This window comes from Pteropus vampyrus, unplaced genomic scaffold, assembly GCF_000151845.1.
Source record: "Pteropus vampyrus isolate Shadow unplaced genomic scaffold, Pvam_2.0 Scaffold10, whole genome shotgun sequence".
In the NCBI taxonomy this organism is placed as follows: domain Eukaryota; kingdom Metazoa; phylum Chordata; class Mammalia; order Chiroptera; family Pteropodidae; genus Pteropus; species Pteropus vampyrus.
Genome location: NW_011888791.1, coordinates 200,032 through 219,106, shown reverse-complemented (window position 1 = coordinate 219,106; position 19,075 = coordinate 200,032). Strand labels below are relative to the sequence as shown.

Genomic DNA, 19,075 nt, shown 5'->3' with positions numbered 1-19,075 from the left:
AACAAGAGATATAGAGCACCCCGAGGCCAGCCACTGCTTGTTTGGGGTTTGTGAGTTTTTTAAAAAGTCAGTAATATGAGCTGAGGCAGGCTGCTAGTGAGAAACAGCTGCTGAAAGAGGTTCCAGCCAGTGCTGATTTGGGTGGGGCGAGGACTCACGGAATCACCATCATAAGGTGAGCAGTGTTAGCCAGATTGATGAAGATTCAGATTTGGTGCCCACCTCTAGCTGCCAGCTGGGCAGAGGGGAAAGCTCAATACAGGAACAATGGCATCTACAACCACTTCTGTCTGGGAGAGAGCTGCCCCTCCAGCCCTCACCCTGAAGTCAGACAATTCAGTTCCTTCTTATATGTTCCTGGCATTTTTTGATCTGCTGTACCTTCCCTGTGGCTTAGGACAAGTGTTTGTGAACAAATGGGTCTGTGCTTGGGTCCTTTAAGAGGACACCCGGGTCTACAGCACTACAGATAATTTTCAGAGCCAGATATTGTGGAGACTCCTCTTCCTGGCACTAGTGCTCTATGCTGGGGAGCTCAGTATGGGGCTGAGATCCCTTGCTTCTCAGTGGGAACCTCCACAGTGGAGATACTCCTTTCAATTCTTAACTGCTTCATGCGGGCATGGGACTGGCCTATTTTGTGTCTCCACCTCTCCTACCAATCTGGGTATGGCCTCTTTATGTCCTTAGTTATAGGAGATATGTTCAGCTAGTCTTCTGGTGGTTCACCAGGGTGGTCGTTTGATAATTTTGTAATTTTTATGTGGTTATGAGAGGGGTTGAGTATAGTGTTTACCTACTCTGCCATGTCCTTGACTGGAAAATCCTTGTATAATTCTCTTTAAAACAAACATACGTGTGGAAGGCAAAACATGTGTGCAGGCCACCAATTGCAACTTCTATAAGAGAATAAGAGAAATGCCCAGGGAATTGGAGGGTGAGTAGGATCGGCTTGGTCTAGATGTGGTGGTATCTCTGGGCAAGTGTAGTTTTCGAAGCTCTGCATGGGCTTCCTGTCATCCCACCCCACATACTCCTGCACACCTGGGTCACCAGTGAACTCTTTCCTTTCCCCACGTCACCAACATGGATGTAGCCATCACTACCTCCTTTGTGACCCCTTCCACAAGTAGTTTACTTCCTGGCTCAAGGAAAATTATCCATCCTTACAGAGGTCTCTGTGGTAGGCCCTACCATGGGCCACAAGGAAACTCACAAATATCAGAGTCCCTAGGCCTCTTTCCATAGTTTCTCCTCAGGCTGATCCTGTCCTGCCTTCTTGCAGGTAGAGCACAAGTGGGATAAAGTAACTCCCCCACTGGTAGTGAGCTGGTACCTGGAGACTGGGTTTCCATATACTTCTAAGATGGTCTTCTGGGTGACAATATGGTGATACAGATCCAGCAGGGACAGGAAAGGGAGCAGCCTGAACAGGGAACTGTGAGACATGGGCAGGGATGTGAGCTTGAGCATTCCTGGCAGGGAGTCAGATCTGATAAAGCTCAGTGGACAGCATGGGCCTGGGGTCAACCACCTCAGTTTCCTTGGCTTATTTGGCTGAGGACAGGTACTGTGGGAGAGGCAGGTGGTGACAGCAGCCGGGCTCCCTTCTGTAGTCAGGATTCAGGTCAGGCAGGTGAATAAAGTGAGGTCTCATCAAGATCTCAGCTAGCTTACCTAGAACAGGATGGTGTCAACCCAGCATCCCCACCCCCACTGGGGAAAGAGATCCAGTGAGAATGCACTGCAGGAGGGATGTTTAACCTACTTGTAAGGTACAATGACTTTCAAAGGCTTTAGCATATCTATTTTACTTACCAATGTGCTAAATATGTGCTATTCTTATCTATTCATTACAGTGGTTCCCTATCTGCTGAGCTCTCTTCAATCTATTCTCCTAGCCTCATACTAGACAGGAAAACTCAATTCCTTCTCCCATACTCAAGAGGATGGATTGGCTCTGAGGATGCTATGGGACTCTCAAGTCCCTTGCTACATTTTGCACTCTCTGCTTTTGCAAGGTCTCTCTCTCCTTTCTACTGTGTGGCCCCTCAGCCATCTTTGTAAAGTTCCACCTGCCTCAAATGCCCTTAGTTCTTATTTCCAGATGCCCAAGTTCTACTCTATCACAAATAAATTCTGTTTCAGATCCCACCTCCTCAAAGAAGCTTTCCTAGCTAAAGCCAGTTCAGCCCAGACCAGAAAGGGACTAAAGGCAGCCTAGTCTTCCAAGGTCTGCCACAGATATGAGAATGGGGAAAGGATACTTTGGACCTGGAGCTATTTTGCCTGGTTACCAGTCAGTGCCCCAGACCCACAGGGAACCTGGAGTGGGTCCTAGGAGTCTGGGCTAACATTCCCAGGGGCCTGAGGGCCAAGTTGGAGAAAGCAGCACCCAAAACCTGATGAGCACTGCTCAGTTGTGCCAAGGGTGAATCTGGGCTCTGGCAACATCTCTGCTTAAGGGGATTCTAGATCCCCTGAAGCTAGAAGTGTGGTAAGCAGGGTGAAGTCTAGATTTAGATTTTGTTTCTGCACTGAGGAGCTTGTTATTTTTGGCAGGATACTATACCCTCTGAGTCTCTTTCCTCATTTGTAAAATGATAATTGTCTCAGTTGCTTTGAGGGGTTGTTGTCAGTAAGACAATTTATGCAAAGTACCTAATGCATTGTATTGTAGGTGTTCTAGAAATAGCAGCTCTTATGTAGCATAAATAATAAATAATAATGATCTTAAATCCCCAGCTCCACCAATTTCTGACTGTGCAACTTTGAATATTCCTTATTTGTTCATCAGCTTCCTCACTTATAAAATAAAGATTGTGGTTCATCCATTTATTCAATAGATAATTATTGAGCAACCTATTATGTGCTGGGCACAACTAAATCTGTGTTAGTTAAAGATGCAGCACAGTGCCTGGCATATACCAGGTGGTCAATAAATGTCAGATTTCTTACACAAGTTCCAGCTGGAGAATGGGAGATAGGTGGGGGCGTGGCAGCAGGGGACAGGGGGTACAAAGAAAAGGAACTTAGGAGGGGTAGGAGTACCTGGCTAGGCCTGCCTTGAATTTCTAGCTTAACCCCTGCCCTTCTCTCTTCTGTTGATAGGGCCTCATTTTGTCTCTAAGGGTAGGGAATGGTACTGGAGTCTCTGGTTTACCCTGCTTTCTGCTCCTTGGTCCCATCAAACTCCTATAGGCTAGATAGCCTGTCCCTTGTCTACAAAATGGGGATGATGAGGACTTCTCATTCACAGACAATGGATACACTGCAATGTGCCAGCCTCAGTAAAGTAGTGTCAGGCTAAGGACCTCACCACTGCCACCACCACTTCCCCGCATTGCAGAGTGGTCTCCTCACAAAGCCGACCTCCTGTCTCATGCTCCTGGCCTCTTTCTCAGAGACACAGTCTGGACCCATCACCACCTTTGGCTTCTCAGCACTTCCCCTGGCTGCCAGGCCACACAAGGCCAGACCCAATTAGGGGAGTCGTGTGTGTATGCACAAGCAACATAAGACCTGGCATGTAGGAGGTCTGCAATAAAAGTTATTGAATGAATGCTCCCTCTGCAAATGGGGTTCATTCATTGAACAAACATTTATTGAAACCATAATCTATTTGGTGCCAGGCTCTGTGTCAAGGGCCATTAATAGTAGCCAAGCTCTCCAAAGACTGAATGGCATTCACAGGTTTCCTGCTTCCAACACTCACATCCCACCAAAGGCCCACCTAGCTCTCAAATCCCCAGGCCCTCCTTCACCCCCGAGAGACCAGAGCACTTGGTCCACCACAGATATGACTACGGCAGATGTTTGAGTCACTGAGTGTGGGGTCACTCTGGTGTCATACCTATCCTGTGCCCTTAGGCAAGTTACTAACTTCTCAGGGTCTCAGTTTCCTCATCTGGAAAGCAGGTTTGTAAATATACTTGCTTATCTCATATTCGTCATGAGGAATAAATGTGATAAGGCATATGCTTAGGTGCACAGTATGTGCTCAACAAACGTGAGCTATTATGATTATGACTTGTCTCTGTGTCATGGCACCTGCCTCCCTCAGCCTCCTCCACAGCACCAGTTATCACAAGCCTGAGCTCACAGTAGGTGGTCAATGAAATAAGACTTCCTAGAAACAGGGAGATCTGATGGGACCATTCTGGGTAAGGAAACCCAGAAATCGGCAGAGCTTTGGAGGTGGGGAAGAGCAGTGAGGGATTGTACCTGGAGGAGCAGGCAAGTCTGGGGGAAGTCCCAGGGATAGCTGCGTCTGCCTCCAGAAAAGGAAGCTCACCACTCTGAAGCAGTATATTCTGTGCTCAATAGCTCTGACAGTCACAATTCTTTGCAGAGGTCTTTCAAGTCATAAGAAAGCATGGGGATCCACCCCACTGTCAGTGAGGCTCAGACTAGGTGTGGCATAAATACAAGGGCAGCCAAGCACTTTGGGGCCCTTCCTTAACCTATACCACTTCCCCCTCCTCTAGGACACCGTTGTATCACTGTCCCATTTGGAGCAAGTAGCCAAGTGGTAGATGTTAGCCATGGCCACATGCAATCACATGGAAGAGTGGGGTGGGGTTTCTCAGGAGAGGACAATGCCTTACCCAGGGCTTTCTCAGAGACCCCTGCCCTGGGCCTCAGTTTCTTCCTTGGTGAAACAGATACTCTGTAGATTTCTTTTCCCTGTTGTAAAACTAGGAGACTATAAGTCCACAAACAATTTTGCTATTGGAGAGCAAAAAGTCCCAGATATCTCTCCTTAGAGCTAGGTGTGTCCCTCCTCACTGCCAGACAGGGAAGAACCAGCTGCCTCTCCCTAATGGGAGTCCTGGCATTCATCCTTTGAACCAGGGTCCTATCACTGATCAACACCAACTGCCCAAGAGGGTCCTAGGGCTAACAGAGGAACTCAGATCTCTGGCTCTCAGGCCTGGGTGGAAACAGCTAGCCATGCCCCGCTACTCTGGATTTCCAACCTGGAGGCTGCACCCTGGCTAGCTTTTTAGGGTGTAGGGGAGAGCCCTACACTGCAGCATTGGCCTCCTAAGCCCATCTCATCCTGATGGCATCCCTGGCATCCGCTCCAGAGTGTCTAATAAAATGTCTCCCCACCCCTGGGGCTGCACAGCACTTCCTTTGGCCCCTCAGTGGGTGCTGCCAGGCTGCTGGTCAGGTTCTCCTGGGCCCTGACCTGAGGAGCAGAGACCCTTCTCCATAGGCCCTGGCAGGCTGTAAGTCTGCCTTAATTGAATATGCCGCAGGGAGGCACCTGAGGAGCAATATCCTTGCAATGCCACCTCCCTGCTCCGAGAGAGTGAGAGAGAATAAAACTGGCCATTTCTCAATCTCAAGCTGCTATGGGGGACAAGGCCAAGCAATGATCCAGGGACAGCTCCCAGTCAACAGGAGTAGCTTCTTTCCCACCCCACTCAGGGCTCCTCACCCTAGAAAACACTGAAATCTAGGTTGGGGTTTCATTGACTACAATACATGTCCAGCACCTTGACATTTACCAAGTCTTTTTACATTCCCCATCTTGTCAAAGTTCCACAGCAGCTGGCGGGGTGGCTAAACACCATCAGACCCATTTTATAGATGAGGTAGATTGGCTCAGAGAGGCAAATGGACTTGTCCAAGGTCATACAGCTCCCAGATGGCAGAGCCAGGTATAGCCTGGAAACTACATGTTCATGGGGGACAGGATGACGCAGGCTCTGTGACCCTGGGCCAGTTACTTAACCTCTCTGAACCTCAGTCTTCTCATTTGAAAAATGAGGATAGCAATAGTTCCTGTCTTCTCGGGTTACTGTGAAGATTAAATGAGATTATGCTATAAAATGTACTCAGGATAGTAGTGACATAGAGACCTGCTCAATAAATACGAGCAGCGATTGGGATTATTATCATGAGGCTATTCGGATGCTGTCCCTGTGTGGACCACGCCATAGGTGAAGCTCTGGTACTTCTAGGTTCCCATCATTTCTCTATTAATGTCATTCAAGACCTGCCAAGATGGCCTCAGAGTCCCAGTGTGGAGGAGCTGAGACAGAGTGGGGCCACTGGATTCCTCTCTGGGGTTGCCTGCCTGCTGATGCGCGTCAGGACCTGTCTCTGGCCCTGGTTCATGGCCGCATGGTGGTTGCTGCCTGCTTTCTCATGTGGACCTCAGCTGTGCTCAAGGCAGAGCCAGGTACCGGCTGAGACTCCATTGAGGATAAGAATGAACATGGAGTAGAAAGGTTTGGGAGTGGTCCAGGCTCTCCAAACCCCTGTGCAGCCCAGCCCTCCACGGTCTGTGCAAGCTCAGCTTTGTAGCATGGAAGCCCACGCCATGGGAGCATCTTGCTCTGTGTCCTGGGCAACCCTGAGATCGGGGGCAGGATAGGGTTGTATATACCCAGGTAAGTTTGCCTTTGGGAAGGAGAAGCAAAGTCTGCCTTAGAGTTGAAGGCAGGTGATCCTTGGCCCAGCTGAAGTGATGCCACCCCAGGCCCTCAGTGCTACGGTCCCCTCTGCAACATGCTGACTGTTAGCCCTGGCCTTGGACACTGCTCCTTGAGAGCTGCCTCCTGCAGATGAATCCCTACAGGACACGGCCTAGGCAAGCAGCCAGATTCAAGAGGAGTACCGGTTAGACCTCCCCCACCTCATTGACCTACTTTCAGACACGCCCCTCCTTTAGGAGCCCTACAATGAGAAGGAAGGAAGGGAGGTTCTAGGCACACCTCCTGGGACCTAAGAGGTGAGTAGGAGTCTCTGTCTCTTAGATGAGCTCCGGGAAAGCTTTGGGGCCTGCAGGGCTGGATCCTTAGCATTTTTAAATTTTATTATGACTGAGTTTGTTTAAATATATATGTATATATTTATAACTCTATGTGCCCACCACTATGCCCCCTCCCTGGCCCCTAGTTTTTCCCCTTGGCTTTCTGTTTGGTGGCCGTGTAGGGCAATACCGTCTGCGTGCTCTTGTCTGACACTGTCTGGGTGCTGCTGTTCCTTGTGACCCTTCGGGTCTGCTCAGGAGCCGAGGTGGGGCCTGAGCGGTGGCCGGTCAGTGGAGAGCGCCTCGGCTTGTAGGGGGCCAGGGAGGTCTTGAGAGGCCCCACATGGACCTCTGTACGGGGAGTCTCTGGGGACAGGCCCACCTCCTCCTCTGCCACTGCCTCCTCGCCATTCCCCTCTTCATCATCACAGCACAAAGCATGGTAGAGCACTTTGTCACTGAACCGCACTCTCTCCCGTGTGCCCGGGGTCCGCTGGGGCAGCTGGCCCTTGGCAGGGCCTGTGCTGAAGGCCTCCTCGCTAGAGGAGTCTGGAGTCTCCACCCGTGGCCCATTGGGAATTGGCATGCCACCATTCATGAGCCGGTAGTCAGGGCCAGCCCCTGGCCGGTTTGGCTCTGGGCCATCCACAGAGTCTGAGGGGGTAGAGACGTCCAGGAAGGAGCAGAACTCCCAGCTGTCTGAGAGGATGTCAGCTGTCATGAAGTCGAGGTGGCCCAGGTCAAAAGGGCCACCTATGCCCGCCTTGTCGCTGCTGGAGGTGCTGCTCACAGTGGCCGTGGTCCAGTCATCCGGTTCCAGTTCAAAGTCGAAGTCTGAGGTTAGCTTATCAATCTGGCTCACCACCTGGCCAGGGAAAGGCAGAGGGGTGAGAGGGGCCCAGCCAGACCTAGCATCACCTAGGTGTGAGCATGCCCCTCCCTCATGCCCCTGGCTGATAACCCTACAGGATGGTGACTGGATTTGAGGTTGCAGGCTTGTTTCTCCTATTGAGGACCCAAACTGGATCAGGGTGAACAAAGCTTGCTCCAGCCATTTCTATTTTCCACTCCTCAGTCTCTTGCGGGGAGAGAGGACTGCCTTCCAACCCTGCATTCAATTCATTCACACACCCCTCTCCCCTAAAGCCGGCTGCTGGTCTAAGCTCAGAGCTTGATCTTTCTTTGACTGAGAGGGAGCCATTTAAAGAGGGCTGAGAGACTCCAGCAATCTACTCAGTGGAGAGATGAGAGGTCCTCCCACCCACAGAGAGAAAATAATATGGGGTGACCAGGAAGCATTCTGGACTAGCCTGTGCAGCTGATCCCCCAAGGGGCTTCCCTACCCCACCCCCATGCACCCTAGCTCCAGATGAGCGGAGATCAATCCTGGCTTGTTGGGGAAAGGAATAAAATAAGCATTATTTGGTAAGCAATAAAAAAATCCATTCATCCTGGGCCCAGAACTGTCTGTTAAATGCACTCAAGGTGGGGGCAGCTCAGCTATGAGGTCACTGCATCCTGCTCACCCCACATAGAGTGAAGCTCTGCCTTTGTGCAGGCAGCCCTGCCTTAGGACATCCCCCGGCCTAGGCCACTGTCAGCTACGTGAATTAGGGACAAAGATAGTGAGAAAAATAAGGAGGAGACCCAGGAAGAGACATAGGGAGAAGACAATCAAGAGAAGGAGATAAGCTTTGGGCCAAATATAAAAACAGGAGAACAACAAAAGCAAAGCTGAAGAGCCAAGAGACCCAGAGACAAAGTGATATATGGTGAGTCCCCTAGCCCAGGGCCATCTCCCAGCACCTCTCCAGTGTTCTTACCTGGGGTCAGAGCAATCAACTTATTAATCACCTAATGAACTCCCTAGTCAACAAACCTTTACTGAAGACTATTTCTGTCCAGGGATGTACTAGGTGTTCTGCAAGAGTAGAAGCACCCCAAAATGAAACAGGAAAGCAAGGGCAAAACTGAGGGGGCAGGAGGAGTCTAGGTCAGTGGGATGTCTGCTTGGTCAGGGGGTCCCATGCAGGTGACTTAGTCAGTCAATTTCCCTCTTAGGTTTCAGTTTCTCAATCTGTAAATGGGGAGTTGGGTGAACTAGTTGATCTCCAAGCTTCCTTCCATCTCTGAGATTCTAGGACTCTGTTTGTAGGAGTGACTTAAGCTGTTCTGGAGTATGGATGCCTAGGGATGACCATCCCCTGTGGCTTCAGGGGTGGCCAGAACACTTGGCTAGGGCCTGCCTTAAGCTGTTCTGGAGTATTGATGCCTAGGGATGACCATCTCCTGTGGCTTCAGGCCAGGGGTGGCCAGAACACTTGGCTAAGGCCTGCAGAAGAGCTGCGGGAGTCAAGACACCTGGATTCCAGACTCAGCTTAGACATTGTTTTGTGTCTTTGGGTAGGTCACATAACCTCTCTGGACCTTAACTTCATTTGCTACCAAGTGGGCCTGATAACTCCAGCCCTGCTAATCTCACTACAGCTTCATGAGGAACAATGAGAAGGGCAGTGAAAGGGCTCAGTGGGCCACTAGTAATAAAAGTGACATCATCTCCCATCTCTGAGTACCTACTGTGTGTCAGGCTTTCCACCCATGAGATCTTCATCTCCTGAGGTCATAGGTGAATAGATGACGGGCCTGAGGAACCAGTCATTAGTGGAGCTGAGATTCCTGCCTCTGCAAGGCCCTTGCAAGACTGCACACTGCTCCGAGTGCTGCTGTGATTTCTAGGCTTGGGCAGGCAATGGGCATAGGGCCCTACCCTCCGATCTGGCCATGCCCTCTTATGTTTCTCACTGTAATGACTCCTGTACCACAGAGAAGCTTACATTCCCCAGAAGCTCTTGTTCAACTCAAGCCCTGTCTGAGACATGGTAAGGACCCTGGCCTAGAGTAGAAGCTCTCAAACTGGAGTGCGCATCAGGTCACCGCCCCCCTCCACCCCCAGTTTCTGATTCGGTAGGTTTTGGGTGGGGCTCAAGAAGTTGCAGATCTAACAGACTTCCTGGTGCTGCTGCTGTTAGTCTGGGGACAAACTTTGACTGGCTTAGAGTCCTGGGGATTCAAGTTGGTAAAGAAATAGCACCACAGGGTACTGCTGGCCTCTGGAGTGGCCCTGTACCTCTGCGGTGGCCATGCCTTCCAATTAGACTCCCCCATCAAGCTAGCTGCTGAGAGTCTGCTGCTGCATAAGAGGGCACAATGCTAGTAGGAATCTGGAGTTAAGTGACTTGGCTGTGATGGCACAAGGTTGGCTGAGGCCAGGCCAGGCCCAAAAGCTGGGCTCCTAATGCCCCGTGAGGAAGATCCAGGGTGTACAGGGAAGGGGCCCTGAAGCCTTCAGGCCTGGAAACACTCCCCGCACCCAAGAAGCCCTTGCCAGCCACCTGCTCAGGTGGCCTTCACATTTGGGCTCTTCCCCGTCTCTTTTAGAATGACCCTATCTGGTTCTATCCTGGGGATATGAAAGGAAGGAAAAGAGGGAGGCCTGGGTTCAAGTCTCAAGTCTGCCACATCTTGGCTAAAGAACTTGAGGCAGGTGATTTTCCTCTCAGGTCCCATTTGCCTCCCTCATAAAGTGGAGTGACACTCTTCTCACCCAGGTGGTGGAAACTGAACAGAAATGAATGTGCATCAAACTGCAGAGTAAGCACAGCCAAGCACCTAAGAATCTAGGCTCTGGAGCTACACCTAGGATCCAATCCTGGCCTCACAGTCTACTGGCTTTGTGATCTTAGTCACGTTATTCAATGTCTCCACGTAAGTTTCTTCATCAAAGGAGAACTCTGGTAGTACCTACTTGTTGGGGCTGTTGTGAAGATTTAATTACTCAATGCACAGAAAGCACGCAGAACAATGCAGACTACTGATATCCGCCATACACCCATGGGTGCTATAATGTGACCAGGCCTCTGTTACCAGGGCCAAGAGCTGAGAGAAATCAGTTCCTCACCAAAGGAATGACACTGTGATGGGGACATTTCCAGTGCCTGTGGCAGGATAATTGGACATATTAGGCCTTTTAAACCTCAGTACATGGCACCTATGTTCCCTAAAGTAGGGCTGTCTCCAGACAGAACAGAAGCAGAAGAGGTTCTAAAAGCCAAATGGTTGAGGCCCACAGGCAAATCTGGCCCAGTCCATTAGGTGGGGCAGGTCACATCCACTTGATAAATGATATACGTGAGAATCAGAAAAGGGAGTGAGGTGCCAAGGGTACCCAGATTGTATGCAGGGCCTGGTCAGTCCACAAATCTGCTGCCTATCCCTGGCCTCATGTCACGGGGCCTGTGGGAGGGCAGGTGTGGGGCAGGCCTGCCGGTCTGCTCTGGATGTGTTGAAATCTGTGATTTCTCTCTGAGATTTAATAATCATTTTGCCTACATGTAATTTGAGTTTGTCTTGGAGTGCAGGGAAAATAATTATATACACAGAAGGAAAGAGAAGGAGAGAGAGAGAATGGAGAGAGAAATAGAACCATAAAAGTCACAGAATCCTAGAACCTCAAAGCCAGAAGGGACGGGAGGCAGTGTTGAGTCTACCCTTTTCACTGTTCTTGCTAATAGGGAAACTGAGGCCCAGAGACCAGAAGGAGCTGAGCTGAGAACAGAAATTGGGTGTCCTGACTCATGGGCCTGGTCCCTTAAGGACATGAATTATCTGTTCTAGAGGGGACGAGAGGGAATTCTAGAGAGGAAGGGCTAAGGGCTGAGACACAACCTGTTGGGGGTCTCAGGCCCCATCCCAAGGGTGTCCCCTACCTCTGTCCTGGTCACAGCGCCCCTCGCCTGAACAACTGCACCCATACCTGCCTAGCCTTCCTGCTGGCAGCAGCTTCCTGTCTAGCTCCTGATGCATGCTGCATCCAGGGAACTTCCTAATCAGCCAACAGGACCGTGACACCCCTGTGCTTGTAGCACTTCCCTGCAACCCAAACTCCTGAGCCTCCCAAACACCACCACACACCAAATCTGGCCAAGGACCCTGTGTTCTCCACCCTGCCAGGCCTGCCTCCTCACCACCCCTATGAACCCCACTGAGCTCACTTTTGCTCTGGGTTTCACCTGAATGCCACCCTGCTTTCCTACTCAATCCATCTCATTTTTATAAGGAAGTCTTCCTTGATCCCAAGTTGAGGACAGTTTCCCTATGAAAGGCTCTCAAAACACCTCATACCTTTCCTTAAAATATCATTCAGTATTTATCCCTGCTATAATATAATGAGTATATATGTCATGTGGTTGATGTCTGTCTCTCCATAAGACACTAAGCCCCACAAGGGTTGGCCAGGGAATACCTTGCCCACCATTGCATTACAATTTGGTACAGGGATTTGCACACTCTTTATAAATACATCCACTGAGTGAGTGGATGAGTTGAGACAGAGAGCTTAATAAAAACAGCCAAGGGCTTCTTTTCTGAGAAAGTGTTCTGTGATGCTGGACACTGCAATACTGCCTGCCCCCACCCTCCGTCTAGCCCTGGCTGAGCCACCTCTCCAAGAAAAACAATTCTGTGTCCCATAAGGCTCTAGAGCCAGGATCGAGGAGGACCCGGGAATCCCACAATCTGTATCTCTTGTCTTCCCCCTTCACCTCTGGCCCCCTCACCTTGCTTGACACATTGCTACCGCCTTCCTTCCCTCCCAGCTCTCCAGGCAGCTAGTTACATAACTGGAGATTCTGCATTATTTATGACCACTGATTATTTTTTAATTCTGTGATTACGTTATTTATTGTCTTCCTGGGAGCTGTGGCATTGGGGAGGGGGAGTGAGTTGACTGTGATTCATGAGTCTCATCTTGCAATTTGCCCTAATTGGCCAGGGAACTTCTCGAATCTGTCCGGAGGAGGAGAATGCAAAGGGAAAAGAGAGGCAAGAATAAAAAGAAAAAATCCGCACAATTCCTGCTGAGCTGCGGGTGATGGAGCTGACCCACTTTGGCACAGCTCTGTGGTCCCGAGCCTCTCCTGCTCCAGCTGCTTCCTGACTGGGCCATGTTTATCTCATGCCCTCACGGCCCATGGCTTTCTTGGTCACCTCATCTGCAGCACCTTGACAGTAGGATAGCACAATCGCCACTGTGCCTAATCCCCAAGAAAATCAGGTGGGGGCATTTCTACCACCACCCCAGGCTACAGAAGGGTTGTGCCTACCCCTCTATCCTCCTGAGGTAGTCAGGCCAAGGTGGGCAACTGTACCCTTAAGTTGTGTCCTACCAAAGAGCCAGTGATGATGTGAGGGATACCAGTGGTTGACACAGGAACATTTTGAACCCTCATGCTTAGTGACATCTTGGGGAGGGGGAGCCAAGGAGGAGGAGGCCAAGTATCAGCTCAAGGTGAGCTCAATATCTGGGGGCCAAGGACAAAGCCCCTTACCCCTGCCCTTGGGGGCTCCCAGTTGGGTAGAGAACAGAGAGAGCAGTGGGGACACAAATTCTCGCCCAGAAACACAAGGAGATTCCTGGAGAGTATGTGGGATTCTCACTGAGGACAAAATCCAAATTCTGTACTGTGGCTTGCACATTCTGTATGCCCTGACTCCCTGTTCCCTCTGTGACATTGACTCCTGCTCTTCTCTCCCTGGTTCACCCCACTGTAGCTGCACTGGCTTCCTTGCTGATCTTGACTGTGCCAAGTGAACTTCCTCCTCAGGACTTTTGCACTGACTGCTCCCCTTGCCTGGAGGTTCATCCCCCTAGATATCCATTTGACTTGCGTCCTCACTTCCTTTGGGTATCTGTTCAAAAGCCATCTTATTGGATACCTGTTCCCATCCCCATCACGGTCACTCTCTATCCCCTTTCCCTGATGGAAGAGGGTGAAACTGCCTCCTGTAGGATGCTAGCAAGGAGGTCAGGGCCCTGGCTCTGACCTCCCTGATCGGGGCTAAGAAGCTAATGTGACTCCAAAGGAACAAGGCCTTACATGGTGCTGAGGAGAAGGCCATTGCTAGAATATGTCATCAGTAATACCAAACAGATATGGAGCTAGTTTGGGGCCCATCACTGTGCTAAGCACATTACATATAATATTCACATTTAATTCTCAAAACCACCCTAGGGCTGGTGGAGAAGGAGAGGCATAAAATTCTGTATCCTCATTTTACACCTGGAAAACAGAAGCACAGAGAGGTAAAGTAACTTTCCCAAGTTCACACAACTAGGAAGGGGGCAGAACTCATATCTGAACTAAGGATATCTGGCTGCAAAGCTCATGCTCTTAGCCTGTAGGCTGTGCTGCATCTCTAAATTAATATCCACAAAATTCTGAGGAACTTAGAGAACCTGCTAGGATTGGCCTGGCATCCTGGAGTACTGGGGAACCTAGGAGAGATGAGGGCTAATTAATGATTGGCTGTCACATCCCTCTGCGGCACAATTTTAGCTTCCAAGGCACTTTTACATTCTTTACCTCACTTAGTCCATAAAACTATTTTCCTCACCCGTGGGACAGAACTTGCTCCCCACCTACCTGGGGAGCAGGTGGCAGAACCGCAATAGGGGTATGGGGACAGGGGGAGATACGGGAGAGGGCATTCCAAATCCTTTAGGGATGTGAGTAGGGGTTGGCCCTACCACAGGCCAAACCCCCAATAAATCCTTGTAAGATCACTCTGGGTGTGAATTATCATCATCCCCATTTCAGAAATGAGCAGACCTGAGGCTCAGGAGCCTGGGGAAGAAGTACCTTAGTGTCTTTCATCTTTCTGTGAATTCTAGGCTTTATGCTCAAAAGGATGAGGAGGCTCTGCCATGATGGTTGGTGTCTGGGGAAGAGAGCAGCAGATGGAGGAGGAAGATGGCAGAGGGAATATAGCTAAACCCTTCCTTTCTGCTGGCCCTGCTCCTTCATCAAGCACCTTGGAAGTCTTGTATGTGAACTTTGCCTTCACATCTAAGTGCTTTGTCCTCCTGAGACCAGAACCCAGCTAGTGAGCCCTGAGCTCATGCTGTCTGGGGAGTGGGGTGTGATGAAAAAAACCCTCTCAACCTTGGGCCTACCCATGCCTTCCACTAGAAAATGCCACACAAAGCAACTGAGAAGAGCCAGGCTGATTCAACTTTACAGCCCCGTTGGAGGACCAAGAGCCAAGATCACAGGTTCCAGGGAGGCTGCAAACCTTTACCCCAAACCAGGGCCTGGAACCCCTACTTGGTAACCCCATTCTTGACAAAGCCCATCCCACAGGAAGTCAATTATGGCATCTCCTCTTCTACCTGGGCCTCCCAGAGCCTCACCTGTCTTCCCCAACATTCCTCTCTGCCCGTTGCCCCATGTCCAGACCCTGCCTGGGGGCTAGGGGAGCTCTGAGGCCTGTTCCCCCTCCCAGCTAGGTGCCATTGGCAGCGGGCAGACGGTGGCATACGGGGTAGATTCTGGTTGCCTTAGCAACCTGCCAAAGTCTTGGGTGGAGGCACATGGTCTACAGGGGGTATGGGGGAAGGGACTCATCTTTCTCTGTCCTGGCTCAGGCCTCCGGGCTACACAGCCCATGAACCTGAAGCTCTGCTGTTCAGAAGATGGGAGTGAGTGAGTATGTGTGCTGAGAAGGGAGGGAGGGGACTCAAAAGATCTGTAAATAAATTTGCAAATAAATCTTCCTGCCTTACCCCCTAAAAGGCACCCTCTCAGAGACTGCATGAGTATAAGGTATCATCTCTAGAAGGTCCCTAACAAAATGGAAAACGTTGCCCATCAGCCCATCTGCTGAAGCCCCAGAGTAGGCATCTGGAACCTGAGTTCCAGGGTTAGATCTGCCACTGGTAGACTCTGTGACCTTTGACAAGACCCTTTCCCTCTCTAGTCTTCAGATTCTTCAACAATAAATGAACAGGGCTGGTCTGGATAACCTGTCAGATGCCTTCAAGCTCTAGATAGCTATACTAGGGTGGGGGCAAATGCCTGGAAGATGCTCAGTTGGTCAGTTGGAAGTAGGCTCTCTGCTATATCAAAGCCAACTCCCAGGCTTAGAGTCAATCCTGGCTCTTTCTGGGTGGGCCTACTGGGACATAGGTCCCATGCCCCTGCCCAAGACTGAAACTCTGGACAGTTTCCATGACTGACAAAACTACAGAACATCTGAAATAAGATGAGGGGTGGGGTGTGGGGAGGGACGAAGAGAGACTGGTTGTCCTTTGGACCAATAAGTTTGGGGGAGGAGGGGTTACTCAGGAGCCTCTGGCCTTTGACCACCAAACTGTATTCTCCAGAGATGTTCAGCACAGACCCTAGCCAGCCCAGTCTATGGGCAGAAGCACCACCACCTCTCTCTACTTGCAATAACAGCCACTCCCGCCTCCTGAGGAAGGAATTCCTGGCAGTCTCCATGAGGCTGACTCCAGGCAGAGGGGCTGCCTTTCTCATCCTCAGCTCCTGCCCGGCATTTCCACTCTGGACACACCTCCCTTCAAACACTCCCTGCTCCTTGGCTCTCAGGCCAGGCTGGAAGGCCATGTTGCCAGTCTGCAGTTGGTACCCACGATCGCCCACTCTCCTCAATCCTCCAAGAGCCCCCATTCTCCCCACACAGCTGGCTGGGAAGAACTCAAGTCCATAACTCCAGTTCAATCACTCTCCCTGCCATCTCTGCAGGGGCTCTGGTTACAAGGAGTTGAAATTTGCCTAAAGCCCACCTGGCTGGCATAATGGTACCCAGGGGGCAAATTCAGGCCAGCGGCTCAGAACGCTGGTCATGCATTTTGGGCTCGAACATAGCCCAGGGGGCAGGGCCAAGGACATGTGTATCTCATTACCCTAGCAACGTGGGAGCAGTAATTAAAGCGGGCTCCACTTAGAGAGACAGAGAGGGACACACATCCCTGGGTCTCTCAGTGACTTTCCAGCCTTGGCAAAAAACGTTCAGAACTATGGGGTAGTTTTTTAGAGGTGATTCCTACCCTTGCTAATATACACAGGAACTCACACCCACTAGCAGCCCCTTAGACATATTCTCACCTCAGGGAAGGGAGGAGGGCCTAGCTGGCCCTAATTTTTCCAGGATCAAGGGTTCTGAGTATCTGTGTGATCTCTGGAGAATGCTCTGAGCCTGGGACCTGAGCAGTGGGAACTGCCTCAGAGCCATCCACTGTCTCGTAGGACCCCTTGTGACCACCTCAGAGTCTGGGAAGCAGATGATGAAGCCAAAGATCGGCTTGGGCTCCAGACATATATCTCCCATGAAGAGGCCATGGTGGGACTCAGTCTTTATTGGCCACCTCAGCAGCCCTGAGCACTAACCACAGAGCCACAACATGCTGTTCAAGCAATCTTTGCAACACCAAGACCCTTCTAGCTCTGGGCTATGGTGAGATTTTTAGCAAAGCGGAATTGGAGAAAGGAGAACAAGAAGGAGGTACCCAGCAGAATGACACATGTGCACACAGTTCTGCATGCATGTGTGCACACGCTCACACTGAAACATACATATGAGAGTACGTTTTCATGGCAGGCCCAGGAACACTGGTCTAGGGTCCGTCTTGGCCCCTCACTCACCTCCCTGAGCTCCTTGGCCACCTCCTTGAGCTCCCGCAGGATGCCTTCGAGCTGCCCGATGACCATCTTCATGCGCTGTCGAATCCGCTCACGCTGGCCACCACTGCTGGGGTCGTCACTGGGCTGCCCGAGGTCCAGGGTGCCCCGAATGTTCATCCTTTACCACGTGGCCGCAGGCCTGCCCATACTCCCCCCAGCCAGGCACACACTGCGTCTGCCTCCACGAAGCCCCCCTCAGCCAGGCAGAGCTCCACATCTTAACGGCCCCCCAGCCCACCCTGGCCCTGGGTGGCCCTCACCCAGCCCCTGCCCCCTGACCTCCCTCCTCCTCTGCCTCTGGGTGGGGAATGGGACACCCAGAGGGAGACAGAATCTGACAGAGGGGGTCAAAGTGAGGACACAGGAGGGGCGGGGGAGGGGCTTTGGGTCTCAGGAGTGGCCTCCAGGACTTGAAGTGCCTGTGGGTATGCTGGGCTGATGTCTGGCTGAGCTTAGACACAGAGGCAGGGGGATGACTCTGCAGGGACTAAGAGTAAGAGATGCCCTTGTGATTAGGGGAAGGCAGCAGCAACCCCTTCACGACTCCTGGGCAGTTGCAAAGGCAGAAGTCTCTGGATGCAACTAGATGGTGGCTGGGGTCTTCCAGATGTGGAGGGGGCTCCAGATGTGGGTAGCTCTGGGAAGAGAGCTGGATTGGAGGATTAGCCCCCTGCAGAGAAAGCGAGCCTGGCGTCAGCCCTCCTAGGCTGCAGCACCAGCCAGCAATGCTGCTGCCTCCCTCCTCTCCCCAGCCTGCACCCTTCTTCTCTGGGGATTTTTTTTTTTTCTTTGTGGGGAAGTAGATGGAGGCAGATGGTCTACATTAGGAAAAGAAGGAGCCCCTGCTTTAGAGGCAGAAGTCCTCAGCCTGCAATGGGGCACCGTGCCCCAGCTTCCCCCAAGTACCCCCTCCCCAGCCAGGCCAGGCACCACAGGTTCACCAGAGGGTCTCTCCAGTCTTCGGTCCTCCCTTGTAGTGTCCTCAGGGTGCCCTCGTTCCCAGCAGACCCTCCCTTCCCCAGCCCCGCCTTCCCTCAGAACCCTTGCTCCGCTCCCGGACTCACCGAGGGTGGGGGCACCGGCCTGCCTTCCGAGCAGCGTTGGGGGCCAAGCCCCAAGTCGAGGTTGGGGGGGCCCCCAGGCTCCCTAGGGCGGGCTTCTTTCTCTGGACCCTTCGGCCCCTGGCCTCAGGAAGGTCCTCAGAACCACCCCTGGAGACATCTGGGCGGTGGGAGGGGGCGGGGCCTCCGCGTTCCCGGAAAGGGGGAAGGAAAAATCTCCCCCAACCCCCGCCGGGCTCTGGGTGGGTAAGAAGCAAGGGTCCGGCGGGCCCGGCGCTCGGAGGCCACAGGTGACTCGGGCTCAGGGAGACCGAGGCGACGCCGGGCCAGTCCCAGCTCGTTAGCCAAAGTCGGAGGAATCGGAGGGCGCCGGGATCCCTCAGCCCGCACCCGGCATTCCCCCGGCTTGGCACCGTCCAGGCTTCGCTCTGTCCAGTCCAGAACGGCCGGCGCCGGGTCCCACGGGGTCTGCCCTGCCCAGAGTGAGCTAGCACCGCTGGGCTCCCGGGACACGCTCAGCCGGGACCCAGGATGTCCGCGCTCCCGCGCCCGCGGCGTCCGGAGCGACCGCGAGGGTCGGCGCAGCCCAGCCCGGGGCTCGGCCAGCGGCGAGAGCGCTCCCACCAATCGGTCCACGGTCGGAAAGGTCCGGAAGCCTTCGGGCCCCTGGGGAGGGGCGGCGTCGGTCGCGGGACTTGTCCCCGCCG

The 19,075-nt window shown here is 52.1% G+C and overlaps 1 protein-coding gene across 1 annotated transcript; it reads right to left on the bottom strand.

Moving 5' to 3' along the window:
- Positions 1-6,808: 6,808 nt before the first annotated feature.
- Positions 6,809-19,069, bottom strand: CUNH15orf59 (chromosome unknown C15orf59 homolog). Its single transcript, XM_011375445.2, has 3 exons — positions 18,372-19,069; positions 17,269-17,977; positions 6,809-7,631 (listed from the first exon to the last, which is right to left on the bottom strand). The coding sequence occupies exons 2-3, from the start codon at positions 17,422-17,424 to the stop codon at positions 6,909-6,911; spliced, it is 879 nt and encodes a 292-aa protein (XP_011373747.1). The 5' UTR covers positions 17,425-17,977; positions 18,372-19,069; the 3' UTR covers positions 6,809-6,908.
- Between the last annotated feature and the right edge of the window lie 6 nt (positions 19,070-19,075).